General features: G+C 45.7%; 2 protein-coding genes and 2 long non-coding RNA genes across 4 annotated transcripts in view; 2 read left to right on the forward strand and 2 right to left on the reverse strand.

Moving 5' to 3' along the window:
• Positions 1 to 733: 733 nt before the first annotated feature.
• On the reverse strand, positions 734 to 12,650 carry LOC119866422. Its single transcript, XR_005379880.1, has 3 exons — positions 12,255 to 12,650; positions 4,116 to 4,222; positions 734 to 1,142 (listed from the first exon to the last, which is right to left on the reverse strand). It is a non-coding gene; the product is annotated as an uncharacterized LOC119866422 (long non-coding RNA).
• Positions 12,412 to 13,558, forward strand: CDKN1B (cyclin dependent kinase inhibitor 1B). The gene is made up of 2 exons (NM_001002957.2): positions 12,412 to 12,886; positions 13,437 to 13,558. Exons 1-2 carry the CDS (start codon positions 12,412 to 12,414, stop codon positions 13,556 to 13,558), a joined length of 597 nt encoding a protein of 198 aa, NP_001002957.2.
• Positions 13,559 to 18,421: 4,863 nt separating this feature from the next.
• On the reverse strand, positions 18,422 to 20,062 carry LOC119866452 (translation initiation factor IF-2-like). Its single transcript, XM_038577907.1, has 3 exons — positions 19,724 to 20,062; positions 18,933 to 19,437; positions 18,422 to 18,865 (listed from the first exon to the last, which is right to left on the reverse strand). The coding sequence occupies exons 1-3, from the start codon at positions 20,002 to 20,004 to the stop codon at positions 18,422 to 18,424; spliced, it is 1,230 nt and encodes a 409-aa protein (XP_038433835.1). The 5' UTR covers positions 20,005 to 20,062.
• Positions 20,063 to 20,751: 689 nt separating this feature from the next.
• LOC102156500 overlaps positions 20,752 to 24,659 on the forward strand; it is a 40,481-nt gene continuing 36,573 nt past the window's right edge. The window contains exon 1 of the long non-coding RNA XR_005379881.1: positions 20,752 to 20,947. This is a non-coding gene — a long non-coding RNA (uncharacterized LOC102156500). The remainder of the gene's footprint in view (positions 20,948 to 24,659) is intronic.

The raw sequence follows: 24,659 nt of genomic DNA on the forward strand, positions 1-24,659 counted from the left end.
ATATGGTTGTGGTTTGACTTAGTTGCGGGATTAGGGTGGACTGTTCTGGCCTCGTGCTGCCCTCCTGTGCTGTTTAAACAACTCAGCAGGTCAGATACATTCCTGCCTGATGAATGCTCTGGCGGGGAATTCTATCTTATTACTAACCCTCTTCTGTCCTCATGTGGCCACAGAGGGCCTAACTTTTCTGGATGTTCCTGTTTCTTTAGTAAAGGAAGAGATGGAAAACTACTCTGAAACATTCTAGGTCAGAAAATCTAATCCCGCGTTAAGGAAAAAGGCTACAAATTGCATTTGATGCTGGAGATCTAACTGTTCCACTGTCATAGGAAGATCCTAAACAGACTTTTGAGGTTTGTAGAAGAATACCATCCTGACAGAGTAAGGAAAGGCTTTTTATCAAGAATAAATAAAAATGCAACTAATTGCCCTTTTAATACACTAAGAATTTATAATAGAGCCTTACACTGTTTATTTGGTAAATCAGACTGTTATGGTGGGAACAGAAGATGCTGTTCTACAATGAATTTCTAAGTAGAACATTAGCTAGTTGAAATATGAGACTCACAAGGAAAGCTAATTCTGTGCTAATTCTCTTAGCACATTCTCCAAAAGCGATTCCTTTCAAAGAGGTTTAAGGAAGTTTGTTGACATGACAATTTTTAGGAAAGTTCAGAAAAGATATTGAAAGAAGCATTGTGAAACCATACAAAGAAACAAGTAGAGAAGGTAATCAGTGGGAGGCACCTTTTTAATGTGTTTACTCCCCATCTGCCAATGCTCAGACCTTAACCCTGGCCTGCTTCCAGACTGGTTGCCTGATATTAGAACCTTCCCACCCTCTGCTTACAATAGGTACATGTGTGCATATTTTATTCATGTGGGTACATAGCAGTCAGGTTTTCATATCTTCCAGTCTACCAAAACTATTCTTATCAAGATACCAGTGACCTCCGTGATAGAATCCAATGGTAGGTCTTCAGTCTTCATATTTCTTATCAGCAGCACTTGAACCATGACTTTTCTCTCCTTGAAACTCTTTAGCTTGGTCTCTTGGTCATCTCTCTCTAGGCTCTATTCCAATCCAATCAATGGCTCCTTTCCAGTCTCTTTTTCCTAGATCCTTCCCATGTTCTTGATTTCTAAAAGTTGTAATGCAAAAAAAAGTTGGCTTACTGCATAGGCCTCTTTTCTTTTTTTTTTTTCAAAAAATATTTTATTTAATTCAATTTTATTTAAATTCAATTTGCCAATATATAGTTTAACACCAGTGCTCATCTCATCATGTGCCCTCCTTAGTGCCCATCACCCAGTTATCCCATCCTCCCATCCTCCTCCCCTTCTGCAACCCTTTGTTTCTCAGAGTTAGGAGTCTCTCATGGTTTGTCTTCCTCTCTAATTTTTCCCCACTCAGTTTCCCTCAGGTTCCACATATGAGTGAAACCATATAATTGTCTTTCTCCAAATGACTTATTTCACTCAATGTAATACCATCCAGTTCCATCCACGTGGATGTAAATGGTAGGTATTCATCCTTTCCTTTTTTTTTTAATTTTTATTTATTTATGATAGTCACAGAGAGAGAGAGAGAGAGAGAGAGGCAGAGACACAGGCAGAGGGAGAAGCAGGCTCCATGCACCTGGGAGCCCGACGTGGGATTCGATCCCGGGTCTCCAGGATCGCACCCTGGGCCAAAGGCAGGCGCCAAACCACTGCGCCACCCAGGGATCCCTAGACCACATCTTCTTTATCCATTCATCGGTCAAAGGACATTATGGCTCCTTTCACAGTTTGGCTATTGTGGACATTGTTGCTATGAACATTGGGATCCAGGTGTCCCATCGTTTCACTACATCTGTATCTTTGGGGTAAATACCCAGTAGTGGAATTTTTGGGTCATTGGGTAGCTCTATTTTTAACTTCTTGAGCAACCTCCATACGGTTTTCCAGAGTGGCTGCACCAGCTTGCATTCTGGCCAACAGTGCAAGAGGGTTCGCAGGCCTCTTTTCTTCTCTGTCTAAACTTACTTCCTTAGTGAACTTATCTGGTCCCATAGCTTCTAGTCCCATCACCTAAATGCTGACAATCTCCAAATTTGTGTCTGCAGTGCAAATCTCTCTCCCCTGAATTCCAGACTCATATATCCATCTGCTTTCTCAACATCTCCATTTGGATGTCTATGGATATCTCAAGCTTAACACAGTCAAAGCAAAATTTGTCCATCTCCCAGCCAACCCCATCTCTGTAAATGGCCAAACTTTTCTTCAATTGCTTAGGCCAAAAAGCTTTGGAGTCATTATGGACTCCTCCCTCTCATGCACACATTTCCAATCCTTCAGCAAATCCCATTGGCTATGTCTTTAAAAACACATCTATCAATTCTATCCTTTTTCTGCTTACATTGCTACCATCCTGGTCTGAGCCGACATGATCTCCTTTTGGATTACTTCAGTGACCTGCTAACTGGTCTTTCTGCTTCTCTCTTGCTTCTTTGAAGTACTTCCCACTCAGTAAAGTGATCAAAGTTAGCCAAAGTTCATTCAAAACTCTCTGCTCAAAGACAGCTTATCTCAACTGGAATAAAATCCAAAGTCTTTAGCATGACCTATAAAGGATACATAATCTGGGCCCCTACTTGTCTGATTTCATTTCCTACCTCCCAGCCCCTACTTTATTTCTGGCTTTCTAGTTCCCTTACTATTCTTCAGCCATTCCAGGCACATTCCTACCTCAGGGCCCTGGGATTTGCTATTTCCTCTGCCTGGAACATACAAAATTACATAGTCAATGCCCTCATTTCATTGAGGTCCTATTCAAATGTCACTTTATCAACGAATCCTTTCCTGTTAATATAGCATCTGCCATCATTACTCTCGGTACCCTGAAGTAGTTTATTTTTCTTTTTAGTACTTGTAACAACATGACATACTATGCTTATTTGTTTGTGTATTGTCTGCCTTCCACACTTGAGTGTAAGCTCCATTCCATGAAAGCAGGACTTTGGCTATCTTTGTTTTCTACTGTGTCCCCAGAAAGGCTGGCATCTGGTAAGGGCTCATTAAAAATTTAATGAATAAAGGAATGAACAAATATTCATGTGAACAGTTATTCAGAGAGTGGTCAGGAGTAGAAAATGAGCACTTTCTCTCTCTCTCTCTCTCTCTCTCTCTGTCTTTTAGGTGTAAGTTTGCATAAACTGAAGACTGAGATCCTAATCAAGGGAGGTTTTCTCCTTCATGTTTTCTCAATTTAAAGAATAGAATGTCGTGGAAAACAGTGAATTGGTAGTGAACATGTTTATTGTCCCAAATTCCACATTCTAGTCACCAAGTTTGTCCACTTACATTTCAATCTTGGAAATTGAATAAATTGGGTAAATAAATCACATAAATCAAGCATGTGGTTATGAATCCAAGTTTTTCTGTTTATTTCCCATTCTTATGAAACCAGCAATACTAGTAAATCTGCATTTGCTTACTATATTTACTTGAAAATGATGATTTTTCTCTTAGTAGAAATGCTTGAGGGATTTTTTTTTCTTTAAAGCATGACCCCACTTATCAATTTGAAACCCTTGAATTCAGTTTCTTTCAAAGATACTAATTTTCTTCCCAGGAATTTAAATCTCATTTCTCGATACCCCCCCACAAAAAGTCTCCTCCTCCTCCTCCTCCCCCCTCCTCCCCCCTCCTCCCCCCTCCTCCTCCTCCTCCTCCTTCTTCTTCTTCTTCTTCTTCTTCTTCTTCTTCTTCTTCTTCTTCTTCTTCTTCTTCTTCTTAATTAATTAATTAATTAATTAATTTGAAAGAGAAGGAGAGAGAGAGAGAGAGCTAGCACTTGAGGGTGTGGGGGGAGGGGCAGAGGGAAAAATTTCAAGCAGACTTCCCACTGAGCACCGAGCTCGGCTCTGGGCTGGATCCCAGACCCACGAGATCATGACCTGAGCCCAAACCAAGAGTCAGAGGCTCAACTGACCTAGACACCCAGGCGTTGCCCCATCCCACCAACGAAACTTTTTATGAAGAGTGCATTGTACATAAATTAAGGCAATGATGCCTCAATCATAAAATTTACAAATCCACTACATCATTGTATCTTCTTCAAGTGTCCTCACCATGGACTCTGGACTGTGCTTCACAAGCGCAGGCACACTAGTCTTCATGCCTTTTCCGCTTTCCTCCGTGGCTTTGGAACACTCAGCCTTCTGTCTCAGGGCTTCATCTGCAGGAGTACATAATAGCATTCATCTCATAATTGTGGTCTTATGAGGGCCAAATGTGATGACATCAGAAAAGCTGCTTTCAAATATGTAAACTATTGTGTTCATCAGGAACATCTTGGATTCAGCTAACAGAAACCCATAAGAAACTAGCTGGGAAAAAAGCAGGGGAGACTGTTTTATAAACACAGTGCTGTCCCAAAAAAACTTAAGTCCAGGGAGTTGAGGTGCAGGATCCAGAAACTGGGGAGTCTTTGGTTGCTAAGTGTTGTCTGTCTTTCTAAAACCCATAGTTTCTCTTCTCTGCCCTTCTTTGCATGTCCATTTCTTTCTGCTGACACTCTACAGATAAAGTTTTGCAATCTTTATCTGCAAATCCAACACATATGGGCCAAAGAGACCTTTCTTAAAACAGCTCTTTCAATTCCAAATCTGCATTACCTTATTAATCTTTAACTTCCAATTTATGAACTGAAGGACTCTGAAACCTGGTTCCAAATTTTCAGGAGAGAGAATTTGGTTGGCCAAATTTAGGTCAGAGAGGATACCCTTCTTCCCTAATCTGGTCAACTTCAGGAACAGAATGGGAACAGTGTCATCTACTCTACTGTCCCTCAGCAAAAGAGGTTAAGGGAACAGACTCTCTGAGAAGAGAGCATGGGATGGTGAAGAAACAATGAATTTGCATACCTAGAGCACACAACATAAACATAAAAGGATTGAAAACACTATGTACATCCTTATTTCCATGCCTTTGTAAACTTTACTAAGTATCTGATGTGGCTGTATGATTAATGGCACATTTATAAATACGGACAGGCCTCACAGAGCCCCACTAACCGTGATGTCCCTTCACATAATGGTTCAGATTCATGTTTCTAATACTATGTCTTTTGCCCTCTTAACGAACATTGACTCTCTTTCTTTTCTTGGATCCAGTCTCAATGTGTATACTGACTGTATCAAATTCTTGATCTTCCCTGTTCTTTATCTCCTCAATTTCCCCCTCTATATTAATTACAATTGACTGTAAAATGCTATAGCAAATAGACCTAAACATAATGGTTCAATGAAATAGAAATGTGTTTTTTCTCTCAAGTCAGGTCAGGGACCCAGGTTGACGTCTTTCTTTCTTTCTTTCTTTCTTTCTTTCTTTCTTTCTTTCTTTCTTTCTTTCTTTCTTTCTTTCTTTCTTTCTTTCTTTCTTTCTTCTTTTTAAAGATTTTATTTATTTACTCATGAGAGGCACACAGAGAGAGAGAGAGGCAGAGACACAGGCAGAGGGAGAAGCAGGCTCCACACAGGGAGCCCGACACGGGACCCGATCCCAGGACTCCAGGATCATGACCTGAGCCGAAGGCAGACACCAAACCGCTGAGCCACCCAGGGATCTCTGGTTGACGTCGTTCTATCACCTTTAACATGTGGCTTCCAAGGGCACCTGGCTGGCTCTGTTTTGTAGAGCATGGGACTCTTGATCTTGGGGTCATGACTGCAAGCCCTACGTTGGGTGTAGAGCTTAAAACAGAAACAAAATGAAAAATATGTGGCTTCCAAAGTTGCAATAGTATTCACCCTTATAGCCCATGGGAAAGGGGAAAGAGAGGCAGAAGCAGGAGGCTGATGTGACAGGTTATATGCACTGGACCTGGAAGACACATATCACTTTTCCTTATATTCTGTTGGAAAATACCTAATCACAAGGTCACATCTATCTGCAGGGGCTGGGAAATTTAGTGTGGCTGGGCAGCTGTAAACCCAGTTATAATTATGAGCCTAAGGGAGAAACCAAGAATGGATTTGGGGGGACAGCTAGCAGTCTCTGTAACATCCTGCCTCTGTGTTACTGCTCTTCCTTAACGGCATTACTCTCTGAAATATCCAAGTGTGAGTCCTTAAAGTCCTCCTCCATTTCTCCATTTTTCTTCAATCCCGTTAGCTCTTTTTGTTGTTATTGTTGTTAAAGACTTTATTTGAGGGAGGGAGGAGGGAGGGAGAGAGAGAGAGAGAGAGCACACAAGTGAGGGAGAGGGGCAGAAGGAGAGGGAGAAGCAGATTCCCTGCTGAGCGGGGACCCTGAGATCATGACCTGAGTGGAAGGTGGATGCTTAACCAACTGAGACACCCAGGCACCCCCTCCTTAGCTCTTCTAACTACCTAAGCAATCCTACATTTGTTCTGTGCTTTTCATTCCCTCCTCCACAGCACTGCTTAATGCTGTTGTATCCCTTGCTTGAATAACTGCAACCAACCTCCAAAATAACCAAAATTACCTCCCTGAGTCAGCCTCTCTAGGCTTATCACCCATCTTTTACTCTGTTGTTAGATGTTACTTCCATTAAAAAAAAAAAAAAAAGATTTATTTATTTATTTATTTATTCATGAGAGACAGAGAGAATGGCAGAGACATAGACGGAGGGAGAAGCACTCTTCAAAGGGAGCCCCATGCAGGGGATCATGCCCTGAGCTGAAGGCAGACGCTTAACAGCTGAGCCACTTAGGCATCCCCAGATGCCACTTCCTAATACAAAGATCCAGTTTTCCAAGACAATCTAGACCCCTTACCAGTTACCTCTCCACCTACCATCAAGGCCGCAATCACCACATACAAAACATCTGCAGCTACTTTGTAGCTCAGGTGGTCATGCCAGATCGCCTCTTACCCTCTGTTCCAAATCCTCTCATCCTGGTCTCGTGACCCATGCTTCTACTCTCTTGCCTCACATCCATACTTCATCTAACAACCAGCTTCCTTTGGATTAACACAGTAATGGGACTGTCTACCTAGCTTTCCATTTTGTTCTTTCCATTTGCCACTGTCTCTCAGGGCCCAGGCTTGCTCTTCTTCAAGAGACAAACCTGGACAGTGATCATGTTATTTACTTACCAAAAGCTCTATCAGTTCCCACTGTTTTCTGAAGGAAAAAAAAATTTTTTTTCAGCATACCATCCATGGCCTGCCAACTGTCAGATCCCATTCCCCAATTACCACCCCTACCAATGCAGCCTGATAATCTTGCCATTTTTTTCATTCTTCAAGATCTGACATATATATCACTTCCTTGAAGGCTTCTTCTTTCTCCCTCTTTTGTAGTTCATCTTCATGCCCTGTTCTTCCATGTATTGCTTTCTACCTCTCTAGTGTTTTTTTTTTTTTTTAAGATTTCATTTATTTATTCATGAGAGACACAGGGAGAGAGGCAGAGACATAGGCAGAGGGAGAAGCAGGCTCCCTGTGGGGAGCCTGAATGCAGGACTCCATCCCAGGACCCCAGGATCACAACCTGAGCTGAAGGCAGACACTCAACCACTCAGCCACTCAGATGTCCCTTACCCCTGTAGTTTTTTATGTACATGGTGGCTTCCCTCACACCTGATGTATACTCCCTAAAGGCAGGGACTGTGATTTAAGTCATCCTTTTAAGCACCACGCCACTGAGAACAATGCTGTGGGGAGTATCTCACACGTGGTAAGATCACATCATTCTGCTGCTTAAAACCTCCTAATGTCCCAGTGGCTTCCCATACCACTGGGTCCGTGATAAAAACTCCACATAGGCCTAATTGGTCTTTGATGATGGGAGTTCTTGCTACCACTCTTTTTGCTCCTTACTGTTCCTGGAACACATCACACAAGATTTCACTTCAAAGGTACTACATTGACTGTTCCCTTTATTGGGATACCTTTTCCCCAGCTCTTAGCATGACTTGCTTTCTACAGTCCTCAGGGCTTCTCTCCAAGGCCACTTTCTCAGTGAGACATTTCTTTTTTTTTTTTTTTTTAATTTTTATTTATTTATGATAGTCAGAGAGAGAGAGAGAGAGAGAGAGAGAGAGAGAGAGGTAGAGACATAGGCAGAGGGAGAAGCAGGCTCCATGCACTGGGAGCCCGACGTGGGATTCGATCCCAGGTCTCCAGGATCGCGCCCTGGGCCAAAGGCAGGCGCTAAACTGCTGCGCCACCCAGGTTTCCCCTCAGTGAGACATTTCTCGGCCACTCTGGTCACTTGGGACCTCACAGCCTTCTCTTTTCCTTGGCCCTGCTATCACTTCCTTACACAGTATATCTTTCATTCGTCTATTTTTGTGCTTATTTTCTGTCATCCTAGTTTAAATCTGTTGGTTTACGTCCTTAGCTCCAGAGAGATAATGCCTGATATACTGAAGGCTGTCAGTAAACATTTGTTGAAAGCGGGGGGCGGGGGGGGGGGGGAATAAGCAAGTTAATAGAGGTGCCCAATAAATATTTCTTAAATTGAATGAAAACGTCACAAACACTTGACTGTGAAATCATCAAATTCTGAAAGTATGTGGGTTGAGGAAAACAGTGAAATTGAGCGAAAGCTGTCATTATAAACAACCTCCAGGAAGGATTAAAATTGGGTACTTGTGGGAGCGGCAACTGGGCCGGGAATCCAGTACCTTCGCAGAAACGCTGGGGGGTGCATAACTCCTCCCCCCACCCCCCGGGGACTGCATCTGGGAGGCCAGCTCGCCCTACCTCCCCATTTGGACGCTAGTCGATCACACAGGTGTTTGAAGTTATTTTAGGGTCTGCCTCTTTCGGTTTGCGAAGGACACGGAAACCTTGATTGGCTTTCGTGACACCTCTCAGTTCTAGGTAGGAAACTAGCCCGAGTGTAAACGACAACAAAAACACCGCTCCGGACTCGATACTGGGGTTTGGGGAAGCAGAGCCCATTTTAGAGCAGCGGGAGTGGAACTTTCTGCCTTTGCGACCCAAGCTCCGCCTTCACACTGTTTTTCTGAAAATGTTCTCCCTGGCTTATTACTCTTCGGCAGCGGCCCACTTTCCGCAGGGGGATGGCGCTCCGATCTGCACATTCCCTCTTCCCTTGGGGGCTCCATAGCATTTTTTTTTTTTTTTTTTTCACGCTTCGACGCTACCGCTGCAGACGCCTGCCTTCTCATTATTTGCCCTACCGATCTCCGATCTCCGGTGCCCGGACTGTAAACAAAACACTTTAGATCATAGCAAGGTCGATGTAAGCACAGCCTTTCTGCTGGCAGCCAGTCGTCTTAAGGTGGCGTGACTGTGACTCGTTTACTTTGCAAGATTAACAAAGCAACAAAATGGTGTTCCTACATGTTACTTGCAGAAAGATTCAAGGTGTGTAGGGGACAGAAATATTAATTTCCTATTATTACTTGAGATATTAATTCCACGAATAAAAGGTTTGTTGTATGTTGTGATACTCTAGAATATCTCCATTTACATAATATGTAAATGGTCTCTGCATTTAGACATCTGAATTTATTCTTATATATAACATAGAATTCCTGTGTAGTCTAGCAGTTGTGTAAAAATGTCAACAGGAATCTAATTTCAGAAATAGAGTATAAATCATGGTATGGAGGCCTACCCTCATTTTCCTGTCCTTCTCCCCCCTCCTCCAGTCCAATAAGTTAAATAGCATGTTCCCTGTTAGAAAAAGATGAGAGGTGTTACTTGGATCACAGGTGAAATATCTTTGTCAATTACGTAGGAAGTCCTGACTTAGAAACAAGTTTTGGACACTGCCTCTCTCTCTCTCTGCTCTCTGGGTATCACCCTTGTCCGTTTGGAATCTGCATTTTAGTTGAACCTAGTGCATAGTGATACAAAAGGCCAGTGACAGCTGCATATAAATATCAGTGACCACAGGCCACATCAAGGAAACATCTGCAGGCAGCCCAGGGAATGAGCAGGGGCCATTTTGAATCCCTTGTAAGAGAGGAGGACCAGCCAGACTGCAGCACAGGCCAATCCAGACAAAACCTGAACCATTAGGAAAGAAAGAAAGAGAAAAAGAACCTGCCTGAGAGTTAAGGAGACCCGCCTCTAGCCCTGGCTCTGCTATCCACTGGATGTGTGTCCCTGGACAGGAAACCTCTCCTGCTCTCAATTTCCTCAGTGGTAAAAAGAGAGGGTTGAGCCACAGGGTTCAGAAGGGCCATGCCAGCTCTTACATTCTGGAGTGCTGAGGTGAGGCACGCACACAGAATGGAACACACAATACGCGGTTAAGAAAACAGGTTAAGAATCAAAGTCATCTGTAGCACAGATGCATAAGAAAACATTGCTGTGCTGTGCACTATTAGAACAGAAGGAGAGCAGTTTCCAGTAAAATGTATTAACTTTGGCCCAGACCAAGATTATATGAATGGGGGTGGGATGGGGTGGTGTGGGGAGACAGTACAAGACCCTTTGAGCTGTGTCTCGGATAGGACAGCCCTCCCCCCTCCCCCTACCGTGTTAAGTCCTATCTATCATCCTGCTCAGGATCAAATCGGTAGGTCCTTTCAAGTTGCAAAGTGGAGTACAGAAACGCCCAAGTAAGAATATCAGACGTGAGGACACGGTCGTGGTGGGTTTATGAATCATTTCATAATCTGGACTTTCCGATTACTTTCACCCTTCAGAGACTTGTAGCCCTCTAAAGGCATTCCCTTGCATCTAAATTTTGTTGTGGGAGGGTTGGAGCAGTGAATCTGGTGGGAGAGAAAGGTGGAGGAAGGAAGGAGCTGTTGTATTTGGCGGCAGGACTCAGGTAGAGGAAACTGCTACAACCCGGGAAAGAATTGAAAACTATAAAGAGGGGACGGGTTCCCACACGCAGCCCAGGTCAATGGCTTTCGCTGTGCTCGGGAAGCAAGAACCCGGGTCAGGGTGTAACCTCGCTTTTGAAACCCAAGTGTGTCTGAGGCAGCTACAAAAGTTTATTAGGGACTTGGGAGGCCAGTGGAGTTTTTGATCTTGAAATTCTTATTTTTATTGCGGGGAGAGCTTGGGTTCAGAATACATGAGAAGTGCTGCGCCTACGTTCGCCTTGGCGTCTTCCCAGAGCTCCCGCCTCCCCCAGAACAGCAGAGCCTCCTAGGTTCAGAGGGAGCTAACCACTGCTCCCCGCTAGCAGAGGCACCCAGGTCGGGGTGGGGGCGGGGGCGGGGGCGGGGGCGCGGCTCCCGGCCCCTCCGCGAGCGCCAAAGGCCGCCCAGCCTCCCCGCAGCGCCGGAGCCGGGGGGGGGGGGGGGGGGGGGGGAGAGCGCAGCGGGGGGGGGGCGGGCGGGGAGAGCGCAGCTGGGGGCGCAGAGCTCCCACGGCCAGCCTCCGCCCCCCGCGGCCCGCACCCCCGGCTCGGCGAGCGCGGGGAAGACGAGCTCGCCACCGGGCCACCTAGGAGGTCATCTGATCCTGCCCCCTCCGTCTCCCCGCGCGCGGAGCGGGCGCGCCAGGCAGCGCAGCGCGGGGACCTGAACCCGCGGCCCCGCCGCCCCCGCCCCCGCCCTCCCCGGCTTCCCGGCCGGTTGGCTAGTTTGTTTGTCTCGTTTTTAATTTCTCCGAGGCCAGCCGGAGCAGGTTTGCTGGCAGCCGCGCACCTCCGGAGTCACGCGACCAGCCAGGCTCCGGGCGGCGCAGTCGGAGGCGGGCGCGCGCCCGGGGAGGCGGGGCGGGGCGGGGCGGGGCGGGGCGGGGCGGGGCGAGCGGGAGGCGTCGCGGCCGCCGGGGCCACCTTAAGGCCGCGCTCGCCAGCCTCGGCGGGGCGGCTCCCGGCGCCGCAACCAATGGATCTCCTCCTCTGTTTAAATAGACTTGCGGTGTCAATCATTTTCTTCTTCGTCAGCCTCCCTTCCACCGCCATATTGGGCAACTAAAAAAAAGGGGGCTCGTCCTTTCGGGGTGTTTTTCTCCCCTTCCCCTGTCCCCACTGCCTCGCCGCTCCGCGACGCCGACGTCCGCAAGGTTTGGAGAGCCGCTCGGTTGGCGGGACCCGCGGGCTCGCGGCAGCCCGGGCTTGGACTGGCTCTGCCGCCCCTCCCCTCCCCTCCTCTGCCCTCCTCTGCTCGCCTCTGCTCGCCTCTGCTCTGCTCTCCTCTCCTCTCCCCTCCCCGCCCCGCCCTCCCGCTCGCCGGTCCGCTAGAGCGGCGGCGGCTCTCGGCTGCCGGGCCGGGGCTTCCCCTCACCCCTCACCCCTGCCCCTCCCGCCTCCCGCCTCCCCCGGGCCAGCGCGCCCCTGACGCTCGGGCAGTTACTTGCGCGTGTTTGTTTCTCTTGGCTCCGAGCGCGATCGCAGGGCTTTCTAGGGGGCGGTTCGGGCTGGGTCGGGGCGTTTTGTTTTGTTCAGTTTTGTTTTCCGAGAGAGGGAGAGAGCGCGCGCGCTCGCGGCGGTCGTGAAGACCGGGGAGGAGGATGTCAAACGTGCGAGTGTCTAACGGGAGCCCGAGCCTCGAGCGGATGGACGCCAGACAGGCCGAGTACCCCAAGCCCTCCGCCTGCAGGAACCTCTTCGGCCCGGTCAACCACGAAGAGTTGACCCGGGACTTGGAGAAGCACTGCAGAGACATGGAAGAGGCGAGCCAGCGCAAGTGGAATTTTGATTTCCAGAATCACAAGCCCCTGGAGGGCAAATACGAGTGGCAGGAGGTGGAGAAGGGCAGCTTGCCCGAGTTCTACTACAGACCCCCGCGGCCACCCAAAGGCGCCTGCAAGGTGCCGGCGCAGGAGAGCCAGGACGTCAGCGGGACCCGCCAGGCGGGGCCTTTACTGGGGTCTCAGGCCAACTCAGAGGACACACACTTGGTAGACCAAAAGACTGATGCGCCCGACAGCCAGACGGGGCTAGCGGAGCAGTGCACTGGGATCAGGAAGCGACCCGCGACCGACGGTAACGACCCCTCCCCAAGCAGAGAAGGTCTGGGTGCCCAGGACCCTAACCGCAGCTTGCTTTTCCAGAGTATTCCGATGTAGTGGAGGTGGGTGGGGGGAGCGAACTGCCCTCCTCTTGGGTTTTAAATGCTTGTCCGCCTGGCTGCCTGGCTGCTTATGATTTTTAAGTCAGGAGCCTGTTTTTAAGTCAGTGAGATGCTGTTATCTGATCATTGCTCCAACCGAAAACATCGCAGTTCCTCCCGGCTGGCCAGCGCTGGGTCTGTGACTACGTTGGGATGTTTATCAACGGCCTCCCTCTTTGCAGTGGGGAGAGAGAGAGAGAGAGAGAGAGACAGCGAGACAGCTCTAGGGGCATAGAATACACTTTCTGTTATGTGAAAACAACCTCATTCTGTGCCCTTAAAGGCCACCGGGAATGACGGATCCAGGATGGTGGGTGGAGGTGTGGGTTTTTCATCCCCTGACTATTGTGCCAACTTGTGTCAGCCATTGTTTTTCTAATAAAGATTGTGTGTGTTCTTTTTAAAATTCCCTCCTGCCCTTAGATTCCTCTCCTCAAAACAAAAGAGCCAACAGAACAGAAGAAAACGTCTCAGACGGTTCCCCGAACGCGGGTTCAGTGGAGCAGACGCCCAAGAAGCCGGGCCTCAGAAGACGTCAAACGTAAACTGCTCGGTGGGTTGATGACTAGGAGCAAGAAACTGACACTCCGAAATGGGCTTTCACACCCCGAGATACCCAATCTTGGTGGTTGCTGGCAGAATGGAGCTTGTGGGTTTTTGTTTCTATTTTGTGAGGTGGAAAAGTAGGAATGGGGAAGGCTGGGAATCGCTGGTGGGGATCCTGTAATTTTTTTCACACTGTCTACGTCCTGAGGTCATTTTTCCTTGAAAACACGGAATAACCAGAGCAAGTGTCCTAGCCAAAGTACTTGTGACCGAGGCTGGATGATGAGTGGGAAGGTCAATTCCCTGTGAATCCCACCAAAACCGTTGGGAACAATAGGTTCTTTCCCCCCATCTGAGCAAGAACTGGGATATGCTTCAGTCCCACTTCATAAGAATTCTTTTCCCAGAGGTTTCAAGTTGAGTCAGTAACAGATTTTGAGCCATACATGGGAAGAAGGCAAATAAATGATAAAAGTTAAAATTTGAGGGAAAGGGTGCAGATGGCTCATATTTGGTTGATCCTATGGTTAGTAGTGTGAATAGTGAGGTACGTCACATGATCTTTATCATTTTCTTAAATTGTCACTTTCCCTGTTTGCTTACAAATTTGGGGAACAGGAAAGGAACCCTGTGTATTTTTTTTTTTTTTTAAAGGAAAGCTATAGTATGGAAAAATACTAAGGTTCCTACAGAATTTCTGGTAACACTGAAGTTGCAAAGCAGAAGTTAAATTAACTCTGCTGGAGTAAGCAGTCCAGGAACACGTCACCATGTGTATGCTAATTGTGCTACAAAAGGATCATTTGTATATTAGTAGGGAAATGTATAATAGATACACGGGCTGGCGAGGGTAGGTCTACCCCACACTGGAGAAGTGGAGATTTTTTTCCATCTACTAAAATCTGATCAGTATGAACAGCTAATTTGAATAATTCAGCACTCAACTTTTCATAGATTGGCTAGCCATAGTGATCAAAGTGCATATGTTAATAGTTTGAAAACTTACCAACAAGGACCATGACCTCTTTTTTCCTCCAGAAAACACACTCACAGCTTCGCATGTAGAGATTTTAGTAGATGTTGATACTAATTTTCAAAATCCTCATTTATAAAAAGGTAAGAATAAAGAACATAGAGTTTAAGGCGAGATTCCAGTTTGCTGTGTTTTTAGACCATAGTAACATATATATGAACTTCTTCACCCACATCTGACGGTTTTCAAAGCTTATACAAAACATCACTCTGTAGAATGTCTATATTACAGTTGTATATGAAATGGGAAAAGTGTATGAAAAAAAATTTCTGAAGCAACCTGCAGCTTGGGACTTGTGGTTTTTGACCTGTAGCTTAGCTCATCAGATGAGCCACTGTGAATCACACCTACTGGATTTTGATCTGACCCCATTCTGACATAGAGAGGCATTTGTTAGTAAATATGGCCAGTTCAGAGAATTCTAGAAATAGTAGTTAAGAACCTATTAAGAAGCATTCATTTGTATATTTTGCATATGACTAAGAAACTAGAATGTTTTGAAGAAGTATTAATAGAATTTTCTTTAGAGAACATTTATGAGTTAGAGTTCCGATTAGTTTTCAGATTTAGAAGACTCAGATGCTCTTGAGTATTACAGTTTCTTAATTCTCCTCTCTTTCTTAGTATCTTTGACCCCGATTCTCTAGACGAGGGTTTCTCAACCTCTGCACTATTGACATTTTGGGCTGAATAATTCTTTGTGTGGGACGCCATCCTGTGCATTAGTAGAATGTTTGGCAGCATCCCTGGCCTCTACCCACTAGATGCCAGTAGCACCCTCCTCACCCCCAGTGTGACAACCAAAAATGTCTCCAAACATTGCCAAATGTCCCCTGGGGGACAAAACTGCCCACTATTGAGACCCACTGCTCTCAACAAGAATACACACACACAGAGGAGAGTAAAAATCCAGTGAAGGAAACATTGGATGGAGAAGACTGTAGTCATCAACTTTTAGTACACACTTTCTTTTCCATTGCTCAGGTATTTCACAACTAAGAGAGTAACAAAAGAATTCCTGTACTTTATTGATAATGTTATTCTGGTGCTTTTCTCCTAATTCCTTCTTCTTTTTTCTTCTGCAGAATTAAGAGCATGTTTCCTTGTTTATCAGATACATCACTGCTCGATGAAGCAAGGAAGATATAAATTAAAAATTTTAAATACATATCGCTGACTCCATGGAATGGACATCCTAAATAAGCACTGAAAAACAACCAACACAGTAACACTAAAATTTTAGGCACTCTTAAATGATCTGCCTCTAAAAGCATTGGATGTAGCATTGTGCAATTAGGTTTTTCCTTATTTGCTTCATTGTACTACCTGTGTATATAGTTTTTACCTTTTATGTAGCACATAAACTTTGGGGGAAGGGAGGGGAGGGTGGGGCTGAGGAATTGGCATGGGGGGCTATGAAGAGCTTGCTTCCATTTAGAGCAAGGAGAAAAGTATATGACTTGCATGGAGAGAAGCAGTTTTGGGGAAGGGTTTGAATTGTTTTCTTTAAAGATGTAATGTCTCTTTCAGTGAAAACTGATAATTCATTTTAAAAAATCATCCGAATTTGAACACTGGTTGCAAATAATTGCTAATTATTTTTAATTATTTTTACATGAAGCTTTTTCTTATTGGGAGCTCAAAGATTCCGTTATATAGTAATAAATGGCTTTTTTTCTTTAACAGCAAAAACTATCTTCAGTACCCCCCCCCCCCCCCCCCCCCCGGTTTTTCATAAAATCGGAATTTACCAGTTAATTACTCAGCAGTTAGGTAATCATTCCAGGTAATTCTGGGCAAAATTCTGGGGTATATGTGTGTGTGTGTGTGTGTGTGTGGGGGGGGGGTGATGGTAATTCTGAATGCTCAGAATCAACCATCAAATTTTTATCAGGTTTATTGAGAAATTTTCTTTGGACTTTGGGCTATGTAGACACAGTCAAAATAATTTTAAATCTTGGGAAAAATTTTAAAGATCTGTAACTTCACATAAAAAAATAATGAAATAATTTTTAATTTAAAGCTTCTCGTTCTGTTGGTTAATTTGCCCAAAGGAAATGTTTTTAAAAGAAAGTGTGTATAAAGCACACGTGGAATTACTGAAATGGATACTACATCTTTAAACAGTATTTTTACATTGCCTGTGTATGTATGAAACAAAACCGGTTGAAGTGTACCTGTGTACATAACTCTGTAAAGACACTGAGAAATTATACTAACTTATTTATGTTAAAAAGAGATTTTTTTTTTTTTTAATCTAGACCATATACAAGCCAAAGTGGCATGTTTTGTGCATTTGTAAATGCTGTATTGGGTAGAATAGTTTTTTTCCTTTCTTCTGTTAAATAATATGGCTATGCTTAAAAGGTTGCATACTGAGCCAAGTATAATTTTTTGTAATGTGTGAAAAAGATGCCAATTATTGTTACACATCAAGCAATCAATAAAGAAAACTTCCATAGCTATTCATTGAGTTGAACTGTAATGTGCTTTATTAAGCTTGGGGTATTTGACCTGGCATACTAGTCATACTTGCACAAATATAACACAAAGTAGCAAATATCTTGATAATTTAGGCCCACGTCTGAGATGATGTTTATGTGGCTCTGAATATAGTAGTCACTGTTTTCCACTTAGGAAAGTGCTACTTTTGAGTGGACAAAACTTTAGACGTGTAAAGTGGAAAAGCCACATTTTCATAAAAGTTTGTCAAATCTCCAATAGTTCAAATATTTAGGTCTTATAGGGTATATATCAGAACCAAAAATTTTTACATAAGTGTAGGCTGATCACACATTTGCAGGATTGAAAATGAAAGTAACATGGTGACTTCTCTAAATTCTGTATTTACACACTGCAAGTGTTGTGAGAAATTAGAGCAATTGTTCAGACCATCTAATCTACACCTTTGTCCAAAATATTTATATACAGGTCCTTTAGAAATTTGCATGCATTACACACTAATTTAGATAGAACAGGTATTCTCCAAATTAAACTGGTCATGACAAATCACTCAATTCCGAAATTTCCTGGTTATAATCTACACCACCTCAAACTGGTTAATGTCAATAACCAAATCTGAGTGTTTGGGGCCCCACATCCACATGGCAGAGATATTTTTTACTTAAGAAAAATTTAAACAAGGCATTTTCAAGTCAAATTTTCTTAAAAAAAAAAAAAAAAAACCCAAAAAACAATTAGTTACTTCACACTCTTACAAATGTAGCTGAGGTGTAAAAAGTAAATTGTTTTTTTCTAGGAATCTGCAGATGGTTAAATCACGAAAATCTGAATTTGGGTTAAGCAGTTTCCGTCAAATACCTGAATTTACATTATTGCACCCCAAAGGGGGCTCTAAACAAGATAGTTTCAGCTTATTTTGATCTGAAGTTACTTTCAAAAAAAAAAAAGTGACTCTTCGGCTGCGGGGAAGGGAAAGGAAGATCATTTGGTGACGGGGCTACATCTTCCAAGTAGGTATTATTTTAATTAAAGGCTAAAGGTGTTTTTGTGATTCTATTCAAAACACGCAGACGGGGTGTTTTTCAGGAAGATACTGAAAAAGCAAGAAAAACAAAATGGGGGGGGGGGGAAGGAATGAGGATCAGGAAATAATGAAATAAAATTAGTTTCTCTGAACCAAAGAGGACTTCTAGAAGTGTTTCTAACAGAGGGAAAAAAATCCTCTTAATTGCTGCCTGCACCCCATTTTCCTTTCCTCAAGAGGCATCTTCGATGTGAATTTTTAGAGACTGCGTGTTAGGAGCGCTGGGCGAAGAAGTGGATGCTCGCCGCGCCAGGCACGTTCACAGGGACGCAGCCCCCGGAGTCACCGGGTCGATCCTTTACACGTCGGTGTCAACTCTCCAAGGGCGTCCTCGAGTCCCGGGCGTCCTCTCCCCGGCCCCGGACGGCGGGGCTGGCTGCGGGCGTCCCTAGGCGGGGATGCGGCCGCCGGCCCCGGCCCCGGCCCCAGCCCCAGCCCCCACCCCGCTGCCCGGGGCAGTGCGCCGCCGGCTCCGCAAACTGCCCCGAAGCCCCGCACCCGCCCGCCCGGGCCGCTGCGGGGGTCGGGCAGGCTGGCGCCCCCGGGACCGGGAGCCCCTCGAGTCTCGCCTCTCCGCCCGCCACAGGCAGCGCCCGCGCCGGCGGGGTCGGTGCGCGCAGTTCCCGCGCCCGGGGCGCCCGCAGGCCGTGCAGGGCGGCTGCGCCCGGGCCCGCGCAGCGGCGCGGGGCGGTTTCTCACAAACTGTCCCCCCTCATCACCTCTCCTCTGGGGTCAGAAGAAGCGGAAGCCCCCGCTCCTTTCCACAGGCATTCCCTGCACACCAGCACCTTGCCAGTTCTCGGGCGGTGGCGGGCCGGGGAGCTGAGCGAACGGGAGAACCTTCCCGAGTCCGTGGGCCCTCCCGGGCAGCCGCCCGCTCCCACCCCCACCCTGGGCTCCAATGATCCGCAGCCCCGCGCATTTCGAAAGGCTGCCCGGCTCGCCGGCGGCCGGGGAGGACCGCGGCGGCGCGCAGGAGGGGCCGAGCGCCACCGCCGCCCGCGGGGTCCCTTCCAACCTTAGAGCCGCCCGGCGGAGTCCCCCCCCCCGCCCCATCGCATCCCCGCTGTCGAGCGCGGGGCACCGGGGCAGGGAAGAAATGGGCAAACGTGGGGCTGGGGCTGTGACTGGAGGACGGAAGGGACCGCGGATCCACAGGACAGGGGCGCGCCCACCGCCCCGCCGCGCCGAGCGACCTTCCTCCGCGGCCGCGCAACGCTGCCTTCGCCATTTCATCTTCATCCTTGCGAGCGTACGCACTTGCTGTCCGCAAGCTTCCCTCGGACCGAAAAGGTGTCCTAAAAGCACATCTGGGATCGTCAGTGTTTCCCAGAGCGTGCATTTCTTTTTTAAATGTGCCAGTTCTTTCACCTGAGCCACACCCTGCGCCCGCTCCCCTCCCTCCCTCCCCGCCAACAGGAAGGTAAAATCCTGCACACGCACTGGGGAGGGGGCAGGGAAGGCGCGCCCACGGTCCTGCGAGACCCCCACCGCCCCCACCCTGAGGGTGAGGGGAGAGCGCCTCCCGGATCTCGGCTCGCGTGGGGGTGGGGTGGGGTGGGGTGGGGTGAGCCTCAGGCAGACCCTGCAGAAGCGAAAGTGCAGCGTTTGCACCGACACCCAAGTCCCCGTGCGGCCGTCCGCGTCCCAGGCCCGTCTCGCGTGGGGACATACAGGGGGCAGTTATCGGAAGGCGCAAAATGCAAAAATAAATGGGTGCGTGTTGGGCGCGAAACGTCGACGCGCCTCAAAGGGCCGCGAAGAAAAGGCAGGGAGCGGGCGCGCGGCGGGGACGCGGGGCCGGGGGATTGCATCATTGCAGCTCCCCCTGCAGAAAATGGGCTCCGAACCGCGGCGACCATCATGGCGCTCGGGTCGGGCCGCGCTTCCCGCGCGCCTTCCCCGAGCGCTCGGGCCGCGGGCACCGAGCCCCAAACGCGCGTTTTGCAAACCTTGCCCCCCTGCCCCTCCCCCTCCCCCGGGCGCCTGCCCCCCCACCCCTCCCTCCTTTTGTGTGCCTCTGTATGTGAGTGCGTGCGTCCGTCTGAGTGTGTGTAGGACTAGAGAACTTGAAGATTATTTTTTTTTCTCCTCTTTTTTCCCTCCCGTGCTGGTGGTTGTAAACTTGATTGGCATTGGCTGCGCCCACTGACCCCTGCGCCGAGTCCACCGAAGATTTAAGGTGGATCCAAAAGGCTGCAGCTTCAGGCGGAGTCTCGCGCTGTGGCTGGTTTGGGAGGAAAGGGAGGAAAGAGGAGAAAAAAAAAAAAAAGCAAAAAAAAAAAAAAAAAAAAAAAAGCCCCAAACCGTGCGCCCGGCGCGTTTGCACGAATCCCCTGCGGTACCAGCCCGCGCGCCCGCCCCGCCCGCCGCGCTCTTCCTCCGCCCACCTCCCGCTCCTTCCCCATTGGCCCGCCCGAGCAGTTTGAATTTTTTTTTTTTTTTTTTGGATGCTTGTTTTCTCGTAAAAAAAAAAAAAAAAAAAATACAGTCCCTCGCATCGTACAACGGAACCCACTTTGGCGGCCCGAGGTGGGGTGTTTTAGCTGGATTTGGGGAGAGGCGGGTGGGCGGAGCATCTGTGCAAAAATTTTGCCCCGAAGTGCGGTTGACATTGTGCGGGCGGGGGCGGGGGGAGCGTGGGGCCGCGGTAAACAAACCGAGAAGCTTCGGCGGGGGCAGAGATGTAGTATAAAACGTTAATGGATGTCCAGGGCGCGCCGTTTCCCCGGCTGCCGGCCAGAGGTGCTAGGGAAGCGCTGACAGGAGCCCGGGAGAGGAGGATGCACCGTCCCCTGCCTTGGAAAGGTAGACTTGGGGAGCGCTGGGGCTGCGGGTGAAGGTGGCCCGGAAAAGAACACCTCCTCACAACCAAGGAAGGGGGGGTGGGAAGAGGAAAGAAACTGGCTGGGGAGATGTAAATATAGCTCAGGTCTATTATTTCAAGTGCTACTCAGCTAGAATCCATCATAATTCAGCCAGTCGCTGTCATTTTTATTGGATTTTTTTTTTTTTAAGTTTTCTGTCTTTGATGCCCAGAGGTTTTTTGCTTAAGGCAAATGTGAAAATAAAATTGAGGAAAAAGGGAATATGACTTTTTAAAGTGCCTTTGATTTCTGCGTCTGGAAGTTCAATCTTTTGATAAAGTCCTTTAAGATTTAGGATAATGAAAAAAAAAAGATTTAGGATAATGTTATTTGTATTACAGGTCTAATAGAAATGATATCCCTTACTAATTGTAACCCAATTAGGTTTTACTATGCTGTGAAATTCTCAGAAGTTTATGATTCAAAGTATTCTTCAAATCACTCTATCTTCAGATTAGTGAAGCCAGCATATATACATATGTTTTGGGGGTCTGTTACTCTTCCTGCAGTGTAGCTAACGATTTTAAGCAGACGTGCAGCCCAGCCTTCAGCCCAGTCCTAACAGTTACTAACTTCCCCAGCCATTTTTTTAGTTAACTCCTCCAATCCTTCCTGACCCAACTAACCCTGTGCTTACTCAACCTAACAAAGCTCCTGCGACCACCGTAAACCAACCCACCTGTGCCCTCGGTGAGGTCCTCCAGATGGACTGGCAGTCTCGGGAAGTAATGAGTTCCTCATCCCTGGAAGTGTGAATCGGGCACTAGACTGGATGACCCCTTGATAAGGACATTGTAGACAAGGGCCATATATCAAGTGAGTGTGAGAACTAGTCCCTTTCAAAGTCCGTTCTAAATCCTTGAGATATTGTATTTCCAATCTTGAATGCTATGGATATCCAGTAAATTAAGCAATTTTCCCTGGTGATTACCATTTCTAGAGTTGTACTGTCCGGTATGGTAGCCTGCCAGAAGCCGTGTGTGGCTCTTGAGCTTTTGAGTATGGCTATTCCAAGTTGAAATGTGCTGTAACTGAAATATACACCAGGTTTCCAAGAATTAGTATGAAAAAGAATGTTAACTATCTCAATAATGTTTATATCGATTACATGTTGAAGTGATAGTATTTTTGGTATATTGGATTAAATAAAAATGTTTAATTTCATCTGTTTCTTTTTACTTTTTTTAGCCTGGTTAAATGGACAATTTTAAGTTGCATATGTGACTCCCATTATATTTCTCTCTCTTTTTAAAAAATTTTATTTATTCATGAGAGAGAGAGAGAGAGAGAGGCAGAGACACAGGCAGAGGGGGAAGCAGGCTCCATGCAGGGAGCCCGATGTGGGACTCGATCCCGGGTCTCCAGGATCACACCCTGGGCCAAAGGCAGATGCTCAACTGCTGAGCCACCCAGGCGTCCCTCCCATTATATGTCTATTGGACATTGAACACCTATGTTCTAGACCAACACCTTTGCTAACTTGAAGCACTGTCTTTGAGAGTGGTAACTAATAATACTGAGGAGTAGCTGGTAACTTCCAGCTGCCATTCTAACTTTCCAACTGAAATCGTGGCCCAAACAGCCTCTGGAAACTTTAAAAAGAAGTCTGCCAACACCTAACACCTACTATTTCATCTTTAACACTTGGTATTGGGTTTGAGCCCAGACTATGGAAATATGGTACAGATATGTGTCTGATTAAATCAGACTTGATAACAGCTTTCCACATTATGTAAATAGAGGAGTCCAATATGTTAGAAATGACCCTGGAAAACAATTTAGACTCCAAACAAAGTGTCCCCAGTAGCTTTTCACCACCACCACTCTTCAGTGGACAGGAAGGCAGTGGGCAGACAGAGCGATGTTCTCTCTGTGGATATATCTCTAGCAGAGGACTTCAACAAATGAAATTGTGTGCCATATTCTTGGATAGAAATACTCAATGTGATAAAGATGGCAGTTAAATTTATACTTTAAAAAATTATACTTTTACACTAAATTCTGGTAAGTTCTGATTATCCTATTCCATTGTTCTATCAGTTTATGTATTTAGGACTATATTACTTTAATTACTGCAGATTTAGAATTTTGTCTTAATTTCTGGTAGCACTAATTCTCCATACCCAACCATTCCCTTTACTCTTTTTTTTCCCCCCCCAGAATTTTCCTGGCCCATTTTGCTTGGCTTTTTTCCCATTTAGATTTAAAATGAATTTGTCTAGTTGGAAATATAATTTTTATTGGCATTAAAAAAAATGGAGTGGGATCCTTATCTCATACTTTACACTAGGATCAATTCCTGGAGGATTAAAGAATGAAATTTAAAAAAAAAAAAAAAAGGAATTATAGATCTACCAGAAGAAACAAGTAGATTTTTAAAAAAATATAATCTCAGAGTTGGGAAGGTCATGCTAGGTATGAAACAAAGCAGAATCTATTAAAATGTTAAATTCAATGACAAAGAAAATGTTCTGCATGGCAAAAGCTATCATAGCAAAGTTAGACACAATGACATGGGGGTGATAGTTGCAGAACAATGTGACTATACTTGATGCCACTGAGCTGTACATTTAAAAAATGGTTAAAGTGGTAAATTATATGTGTATTTAATAATAAATACATACATACTTACATACATTCATATATATATGCACACACTACTGGAAAAATTTTAAAGTTTGTCTATGTTCTAAAAGAGTCTCACACACAGTGTTGTGGGGCCCTTCGTTTCTGAGACACTAGTTGCACTTCAGGCTTGAATCAGATTACTTGGGTTACCTAATTCATTGCCTATATGACCTTTTGCAAGTTACCTCACCTTTTAAAGTTTCTATTTCTTTGTATAATAAGGATGCATTTAGCTCTCTCATAGTGTTTATTAACCTATTCAGTTGGATAATGTATTGCAGTACTTAGCACAGTACCTGTTATATAATAAATACTAATCGTTATATATATTTATAAACAGTATAACATCCACTTCATATTTTGGATTCTCAAGTAACCAACCACAATCAGCAGTATATTAACCTTGTAAATATGTTTCTGTTTTAATTACTGCTATAATTACCCTTAAGAAGGGCAATTTTTATTGAGTATTTGATAAACACAATATATTGCAAAAAATGGCTAAATGGTAAATTTTATGTTATGTATATTTAACGCTAATTTTTTAAAAAAGCTTTAAAAATAAGGCATTTGCTGAGTTTAGGGCCATCTCTAATTATCTCAGAAAGAACCTGGTACAGATGTTTGTTTGTGGAACTAAATCAATAACACACCCACAAACAGATAGAATGCAAACTGGAAAAAATGTTTACAACCCATATATTGAAGGGCTAATTTCTCTGATAAATATAAAATTTCTGCAAATCAATGAGAAAAAGCAAACTGACAGAAAAATAAGCAAAGGATATGAACATAGTTTTCAGAAAAGGAAATATTAAAGGCTCTTAAAATATGAAAACATGCTCCACTGGTAGTTTAAAACTATAAGAGTTATAAATTATATACACAACACATAAGTCGAGGCAAAAAAAGTCACAATTTCACTTAGATACAAAGGCGGTCATTTTCCTTCCTTGATAGTTTAAGCTTTGCTTCCCTCCTTTCTGTCCAAGGCTGAGTGATCCCCCCCTGCGCCCCCCCCCCCC

The sequence above is a fragment of the Canis lupus genome, chromosome 27 (assembly GCF_011100685.1).
Source record: "Canis lupus familiaris isolate Mischka breed German Shepherd chromosome 27, alternate assembly UU_Cfam_GSD_1.0, whole genome shotgun sequence".
Classification (NCBI taxonomy): domain Eukaryota; kingdom Metazoa; phylum Chordata; class Mammalia; order Carnivora; family Canidae; genus Canis; species Canis lupus.